Below are 8372 nucleotides of genomic sequence, written 5' to 3' on the forward strand. Positions count from 1 at the left end.
TGCTAGGAATTGTTTTTTGTTACCGTCATCTGGTTGCAAAGATTTGGAAGTGGTCATAGCCCGATTCTGGTGGTAAAAGAAAGCTGGAAGAAAAGTTCTTCATTGGTGTTCGTAGAAGGAGTTGTTAGTGCCAAAAGAGGAGGGAGGGAAAGGGTTTCGATATTTGGCGAAGTTCAATATTGCACTCCTAGCGAAGCAGGGATGGCGTATTATGGAAAACCCAAGTTCGCTAATAGCGCGTTTGCTTAGAGCGAAGTACTTTAACGGTTCAAATTTTACGGAGGCTTCTTTAGGGGCGAATCCATCGCTCGTTTGGAAAAGTATTAGGTGTACCAAAGGACTTTTAGGTTATAGTTTGAAATGGAGGATTGGATCTGGAACATCGATGTCAATATGGCAAAGATTATTGGTTGCCAGGAAACGCTCAACGACTTCTTTTCTACAGATAGGGTGGCTAGTATGGATTGGATGGTTGATTTAATTTTGTAAAATCCTAATCAATGGAATAGAGATCTCATTTACTTGACCTTCACGATGGAAGAAACAGATCAGATGGTGAGTCTTCCTATTCCTATTACTAATCAATCTGATAAAGTAGTTTGGTTTAGCGAAAACTCAGGCATCTATTCTGTGAAAAACGACTAGAAAATGCTTTTGGATCCCCCTAATGTGAACTTAAATGAGCAAAAGCTTTTCAAGTAGATAAGGAGCTTAAAGTGTCCTTCAAAAGTTTGCATTTTATTCTGGAAATTTGTGAAAAATTATGTACCTACTTATCAGAACTTACATTTTAGGAGATTGATCACAGATAACAAATATTCGCGTTGCATTGATCACTGATAACAAATATTCGCGTTGCCGACAGTTGTGCAAATCATCTACTCATGCTGTTCAGGATTGCTTGTCTGTTGCACAAGTTTGGTCCAAGTTAGATGTTCAGTGGCCGAGTTCAATGGCAAATTTGAATTTTAATGAGTGGTTGAATTGGCTTTTGAAGAATTCAGCTAGTAACAAGAAAAGATGTGATTGCCATAACAATTTGGGCACTTTGGTTCTCTCAAAACAAATTTGTACATGAGAAAAAGATGCAAAGTTCGAAGGAGATTGTTACCTTCATTAGGGGTTTTGGTTTGGAGTATCAAGGTAGCGCTTTGAATTTGAAGCATCCTCAGCCGCGATCCATGGTAAAATGGATGCCCCTTCTGCAATGGTGGGTGAAAATTAATGTAGATGCGGGACTTTCTGTTGCCAAAAAACGTGCAGTTTCATGTTTCCTTATTAGAAAAGAAAAAGGTTTTATAATAGGGTCGGGGTTTAAAGGTCATAACTTGGTTCGTTCAATGGTGATTGCTGAAGCGTTTGTTGTTCTACATATGCTCTAATTTGAACTGGATTTGGGATTCACAGATGCTATTCTTGAGAGTGATTTAAGACTGGTTGTTCAAAATATTCAACAAACGAGCGAGGATTACTCGAAATCCAAACCATTTACCTGGGACGCGAAGAATCTGGCGAGGAAATTCCATTTCTGTCGATTTCAATTCATTGCGTGAGAAGGGAATAGAGCAGTGCATACAATGGCTGTTGAAGCTTTACGAACTGAAGGAGATTCGTTCTGGGTTGAAGATGCGCCATTAAAAGCTTTAGAAGTGGTCGATTCTAATCGTTGGTTCAGTCGACCTCCATAATTTCTTCTCTGTGATATCGATTGAGTTGAAAAACTTCGAAATATGGTTGCTTGTCTCAACAGCTTTTTTTTCTGGGCGATTCATTGTCGGAATTTGGAAGATTTAGCCGTTTATTTTTAGGGATTGTAGACACGCAAAGAGTCTGAAAGATTGCTGGATGGAGAAGACCATGCCTTTTTTAGTTTTTCTCTCTTTTTGTTATTTCCCGTTTTTGGTTTTTTTATATTTTGTTTTGAGACTGCAATGGACTTCTCTAGTTAGTTTTTCAAACCTAAGTAATAAACAGACTCTTTTTCAAAAAAAAAAAGATTAAAATAAAATTACTCTAAAATGTAAATAACGAAATTACAAAAATTTCTTTTATCAACAAAATGAAAAGCATCATACAGATTGACTAGTTTACCTTAAATTAAATTTAGATTCCTTTAGGAAACTATTGGAACCGCGGGGTAGCTTAGGTATTTTGTTTAGTTATGTTTTTTTTACAAAAAAAAAAAAAAAACTTTGAGATTCCTTTCTGCTTTCCGACAAGAAGCTTAAATTATCCTTATAATTTTTATTTAACATTTAGATTTGCCAAAACCTAATTTTTGTACTAAAAACTTATCCATCAGTTGTATTGACTTTGAGAACGAAGCAGATGATTCCTCAATTTATTCAACACCTATCATAACTTTATTATGAAGGCGAAACACAGAGATTTCATTTCCAGTGAGCGGCAACCATGGCTGTTTAACTCAATCCTTGGTTAATTCATACAGCCTACAGTACTTGTATATATATATATATATATAAAAAGTGGCTTTTCGTACACCCACTAAAACTTGAGCTTCCTTTATATTCAAAAAGAGTTAAAAGTAAAGCAAGCACGCCTCCTTCTTCGCCCTTTCTACTTTAACTCCTGCTCAGTCGTCCCTAATTTTGTGGGCCATCTCTATTTTTTACTACCATCATCGCCTTTTTGTGTTCCGATCGAAAGATTCTGCTTCCGTTCCATGGACTGTGGAACCGCTGTGGTGGTTGAGAACATTATCTCTTCTCTCCTTGAGACTTTGTCCGAGGAACTGGTCTCCCCTATGTTGCTGGAGTTTGCTAGCAAAGAAAAGCTCCATAACCATTTCAATAATTGGCAAACCATTCTCCTCAAGATCCAGGCCGTGCTCGAAGATGCAGAGGATAGGCAGTTCACTGAGCGTCTCGTTAAGATATGGCTTAACGAACTCAAAGACTTGGCCTACGATCTCGAGGATGTGCTTGATGATTTTTCCACGGTGGCTCTGCGTCAAAAGTCAAAGGAAGAAAGTCAAACAATCATCGGCAAGATACGAAAATACATGTATTCCTTTTTCGATCAATTTACTTTTAAATACTCATTGGCAGCTCAAATAAAGGAGATAACCGCAAGAATGCAAAAGGTTGTTAAGCAGAAAGATGAACTTGGTTTGATAGAAAGAATTGGGGGTAGCCGTAATAGGGGGCAGCGAAGGATTGCCAGTACTTCTTTAGTGAATAAATCTCTTGTGTTTGGCAGGGAGAGTGATAAAGACTTCATTATTAATAAACGTCTTTTCGGGGAGGAAGAATCATGTGAGGGTGGGGTTCGTGTGATTCCCATAGTTGGAATGGGGGGCTTGGGGAAAACTACTCTTGCTCAGCTCGTTTATAATGATGATAGAGTTAAGACTTTCTTTAAATTGAGAGCTTGGGTTTGTGTTTCTGAGGAATTTGATATTGTTAGGGTGATGAAAACGTTGTTAGAATCATTGACTTCAATGGCTTCAGATAAGAATGACTTGAACGAGCTGCAAGTTGAAGTGAAGAAGAAGCTGTCTAAGAATAGATTTCTGATAGTTCTAGATGATGTTTGGAACGAGAACTATAACGACTGGATGGCTCTTCGCAGTCCTTTTGAAGCAGGTTCTCCAGAAAGTAAAATCATAGTTACAACCCGTAATCAACAAGTTGCATCAATGATGGGAACTGTTTCTGCTTACGATTTGAAAGAAATGTCGTATGATCATTGTTTGTCTTTGTTCGCACAACATGCTTTAGGGAGTACAAATTTTGATAATCATCCAAATTTAAAAGTAGTTGGTGAGGCAATTGTGAAAAGGTGTAAGGGCTTGCCTTTGGCTGTGAAAACCCTTGCAGGCCTATTGCGCTGCAAGACAGGTTATCATGAATGGGAAGATATACTGAATAGCAAGATATGGGATTTACCAGAAAAAAATTGTGATATTCTACCAGCCCTGAGGTTGAGCTACTATTATCTTCCTTCTCATTTGAAACAATGTTTTGCTTACTGTTCATTGTTCCCCAAGGACTATGAATTTCAAAAGGATGAAGTAGTTCATTTATGGATAGCTGAAGGTTTTATCCATCAACCAAAGGGAATGAAGGAAGTGGAAGACTTGGGTTCTGAGTATTTTCATGATTTATTATCAAGGTCCTTTTTTCAACAATCATGTGTTAGTAAATCTTGTTACATGATGCATGACCTCATCAACGATTTAGCTCAATATGTTGCTGGGGAAGTTTGCTTTAGGTTGGAGGACAAGGTTAATAGCAATGGGCAGTACAATGTTTCTGAGAGGGTTCGACACTCCTCATTCATTCGTCAGAAGTATGATGTCTTCAGAAAATTTGAACCCTTCTACAAAACAAAATGCTTAAGAACATTCCTAGCTTTACCTGTCTTTGTGCCAGATCTGGAAGTAGAATGCTATTTAACTAATAAAGTGTTCCAAGACCTGCTGGCAAAACTTGGTTGCTTAAGGGTGCTATCTTTGACTGGTTATTGCATCAGTGAGCTGCCAGATTGTATTGGCGATCTCAGTCACTTACGGTACTTGAATCTGTCTCGCACTAAAATTAGATACTTACCCGAGTCACTGTGTGCTCTCTGCAATTTACAGACATTAGACTTGAGTCATTGTAAGAAACTTACTACATTGCCTCAAGGAATGGGGAATTTAATTAGCCTCCATTATCTAAATATTGTACGAACTGATAATATGACAGAGATGCCACTTCATATCGGTAAGTTGATCAATCTCAAGAAGCTGTCAAAGTTTATTGTGGCAAAAGGCAATGGGCGTAGGATAACAGAGCTGAAAGGCCTGTCTCATCTTCAAGGGCAGCTTTCATTATTTGACCTGCAAAATGTGCCAGAGATTCGAGATGTAAGGGTTGCCAATTTAAAGGAGAAACGTGGACTTGATGATTTAGTAATGAAATGGAGTAGTGCTCCGAACAATATTCAGAGTGAAGTAGATGAATTTGAAGTTCTTGACATGCTAGAACCCCATCAAAATCTAAAGAAACTCAGCATATTCTTTTATGAAGGATCAAAGTTCCCATCTTGGATTGGGAATCCTTCTTTTGTTAATATGGTGTACCTAAATCTCTGTGATTGTTCAAACATCACATCATTACCTTCACTTGGGAGATTACCTCTCCTCAAGGACTTACACATTGAGAGAATGTGTGGAGTAAGTCTGGTGGATTCTGAATTTTACGGGGCTACTCCTTATTCTGATAAGCTTTTTCCATCCCTAGAGACTCTAACATTTGGAGAAATGTCAGAGTGGGAGAAATGGTTTCAACCTTTGGAGTTTGAAGCTACAGAAAAAATATTTCCTTATCTTCATGAACTTGAGTTGCAGAGTTGTCCAAAGTTGGTAGGCGATTTGCCCAAGCTGCTTACTTCCCTCATAAAGCTTTCCATTTTTGAGTGCCCATTGCTCACAGCACCAAATCTGAGTCTCCCTTCTCTTCGTGAGTTGAATTTAGAACAATGTGATGAGCGGTTTCTTACAAGATTCAAGGACCTCACTGCTCTCACTAGGTTGAAGATTGAGAACATTTCCAATCTTTCTTGCTTACCCCAAGACTTTACCTGCTTGGTATCACTGGAAGTTCTTGAAGTTCAAGATTGTGGTGAACTGAGATCCCTGTGGCAAGAAAGTGCCGGATTTAAAAACCTTTCTTGTTTGAAGCGCTTAGCAGTCATGAAGTGTCCTCAACTGTTGCAGTTGATAGATGAAGATGAAGAGCTGCCCTCCAGCCTAGAGTATATTGAAATAGAAGATTGCAGTAACCTGGTGAAGCCTCCAAATGGGATGCAAAAGCTTAGAACATTGAAAGACTTAAGTATTAAATGGTGCCCCAAACTATTGTCTTTTCCAAGTGAAAGTTTTCCTTCTCTTCTAAAGAATCTGGTAATCTTGGAATGTGCCTCATTACAGTCTCTACCTAAAGGACTGGTCCACAATGGTAGCAGCAGCATCACCAGATGTCATCTTGAACACTTGGAGATTCTGGGATGTCGGTCTCTCCGATTTTTTCCAGCTGATGAGTTACCAGCTGCTCTTAAGCACCTTGAGATTTGGGATTGCAATTGGTTGGATTCTATTCCAGAGAGGTTGCTGCCGAAGGGTAGATCACTTGAATTCATTCGTATTGGAAACTGCAAAAATTTGAGAGCCTTACCTCATTGCCTTTCCACCTTTGAACATCTCACAGAGTTGCATGTAAATCAATGCTCTTCCTTGGAGTATTTCCCAGAAAGCGGGTTGCCCATCCATAACCTCAGAACACTGTTAATCTCCGACTGTGAGAATATTAAGTCCCTACCCAATCGGATGCATGCCCTCACAACTCTACAACATCTGACAGTGTGTGGTTGTCCATGTATAGAGACTTTTCCAGAGGGTGGTTTTCCCCCAAACCTGCTATCACTTACTATATTGGGTTGCAAGCAACTCAAGTTACACTTTGCAATGTGGCACCTGCACAAGCTCACTTTTCTTAAAAACTTAATTGTCGGTGATTTTGATAGGGATATGGTTTCCTTTCCAGAAGACTTCACGATTCCTCCAAATCTTGTCCACCTTCAAATCCAGAATCTACCTAAGCTGAAATCTATATCTGAGGGGCTCCTGGACCTTATTTCTCTTGAAGCATTAGATGTTCGGAATTGCGATAACCTCCAGTGCTTGCCAGAAAAGGGCCTGCCTATCACACTCGGTGTACTTCAAATCAGAAAATGTCCTCTACTTGAAGAAGAATGCCGAAATGAGAAAGGTGCGTATTGGCCAATTATTTCTAACCTTCCTCGTGTGAGGATAAATTATGTTGACATCCTCTGAACAAGAACAAGCAGATTGCATTTCTAGATGGATAGCAAAGAAAGCTGCATATTGGCCTATTATTTCTCACCTTCACTTGTGAGGATAAGTTATGTTGACATCTTCTGAACAAGCACAAGCGGATTGCATTCCTAGACGGACAGCGAAAACCAATTGCTAGTTCCTCCTGTTCAACCAGGTAAATCCTTGTTTGAACTACTCCTTTGGCCCTCAACTTGCAAACATTTACTGATGCATATTTTTTTCTGTGCATTTTGGGTAAAAGAAGACTTAGAAACAATTTATATTACCTCCCTATCTATTTCTGCATCTAACTCACGAGGGGCATGTTGCATGACACTGTTGCCCTCCAGAAGAAACAGTTTCATTAATGAACATACTCATGAAAACACTCTCATATATTTCTTTAGTTTTATATTTCAAAATTCATTATATGCATCTGATAACTGGGTTAGCCTCTCCCTATCATAGGTCACATTAATCCTCTAGCACTGTCACACTGTAACCTTCTTGTTAGGACATTGTCTCTCTCGGTTTGTTTTCAAGAGAATGATAATAGTAACATTTCACCTTACTAGTTCTGGCTAATATCACATGCATGATGAATCTGTTTGGTTATAGATTGCAGGTTGATCATCTTTGATCCTAAAGAAATGGCTGCTGTTTTACTCAGGAGATCATATGCTAAGTGGTGCCTTCTAATGTAGTGATTTTCAGAAGAAAACCATAAATGTTTGCACGTAATTTAGATTCTTAGCCGAGTATTGCCTCCTAGTTCTACATTACCAGAATTCTAGACTCCAGCTATCTTCTGTTTATATGAAATGGAGAAAGTTTAGGAGTTCAGATGCTATAAAAGGCGAACTCCTCTGTCGTCACCATACAGGTATGGCCATTAGCATCGTACTTCTTTTTCAATATTAGTAAACCTGCTTGCTCCTTTTTTTAGGTTAACAGAAAAAGGGAATTTCAGATGCCAACACTTAACATTTGAAGCGAAATTTTGTTGAAAAAAAGAAGAAAAAATTCTCTCAAATATGACCGAACGAGTATAATGTGCCATTCTGACTTCTGATGTAGAGCTCCAACGTTCCTTGACTCATCATTATTATATATTAATGCTTTTTCTAACTGTTTATATTCTTTTAGTAAATAGTTGAAGTATTCGTTATGTAGTCTAAAAGATGTTTCTAAAGCTTCTGAATTGGTGGTTCTCCCCACCTAACCCAGACTAGTATAAAATTATTGTCTGCAGCTGTTTTGTCATCTTTATTATTCAGTGCAATTTGAAGCAAGTTAATTTATAAAACTTCCTAACTGCTTTAGTGACGATTTGAATCATGATTTCCATCTTGGATTGTAGTTCAAACATATTTGATCCATGACAAAGAAACAAGTTGCTGCCATTGGAAGATTCATATGCTGAGGTGAATTGCCTTCCAAAGCAGTGATATTTGGAGGGATCCATAGATCATAAAATAAATTCCCATGAATGTTTTTCCTGATATAGCCCACACTACAAACATGATGAGTC

General features: G+C 38.4%; 1 protein-coding gene and 1 long non-coding RNA gene across 4 annotated transcripts; one reads left to right on the forward strand and one right to left on the reverse strand.

Moving 5' to 3' along the window:
• Positions 1–719: 719 nt before the first annotated feature.
• Positions 720–2193, reverse strand: LOC107933956 (uncharacterized). 3 transcript variants are annotated; one of them, XR_001693771.2, is made up of 3 exons: positions 1493–1979; positions 1112–1202; positions 720–1004 (listed from the first exon to the last, which is right to left on the reverse strand). It is a non-coding gene; the product is annotated as an uncharacterized lncRNA (long non-coding RNA). The 3 variants fall into 3 exon arrangements; XR_001693772.2 differs by having other exon boundaries at positions 720–905; positions 1493–1978; XR_001693770.2 differs by having other exon boundaries at positions 720–1202; positions 1493–2193.
• A 69-nt stretch (positions 2194–2262) lies between these two features.
• Positions 2263–8104, forward strand: LOC107933968 (putative disease resistance RPP13-like protein 1). The gene is made up of 3 exons (XM_016866289.2): positions 2263–6773; positions 6853–7016; positions 7460–8104. The coding sequence occupies exons 1-2, from the start codon at positions 2684–2686 to the stop codon at positions 6918–6920; spliced, it is 4158 nt and encodes a 1385-aa protein (XP_016721778.1). The 5' UTR covers positions 2263–2683; the 3' UTR covers positions 6921–7016; positions 7460–8104.
• The last annotated feature ends 268 nt before the right edge of the window (positions 8105–8372 follow it).

This window comes from Gossypium hirsutum, chromosome A08 (genome assembly GCF_007990345.1).
Source record: "Gossypium hirsutum isolate 1008001.06 chromosome A08, Gossypium_hirsutum_v2.1, whole genome shotgun sequence".
In the NCBI taxonomy this organism is placed as follows: domain Eukaryota; kingdom Viridiplantae; phylum Streptophyta; class Magnoliopsida; order Malvales; family Malvaceae; genus Gossypium; species Gossypium hirsutum.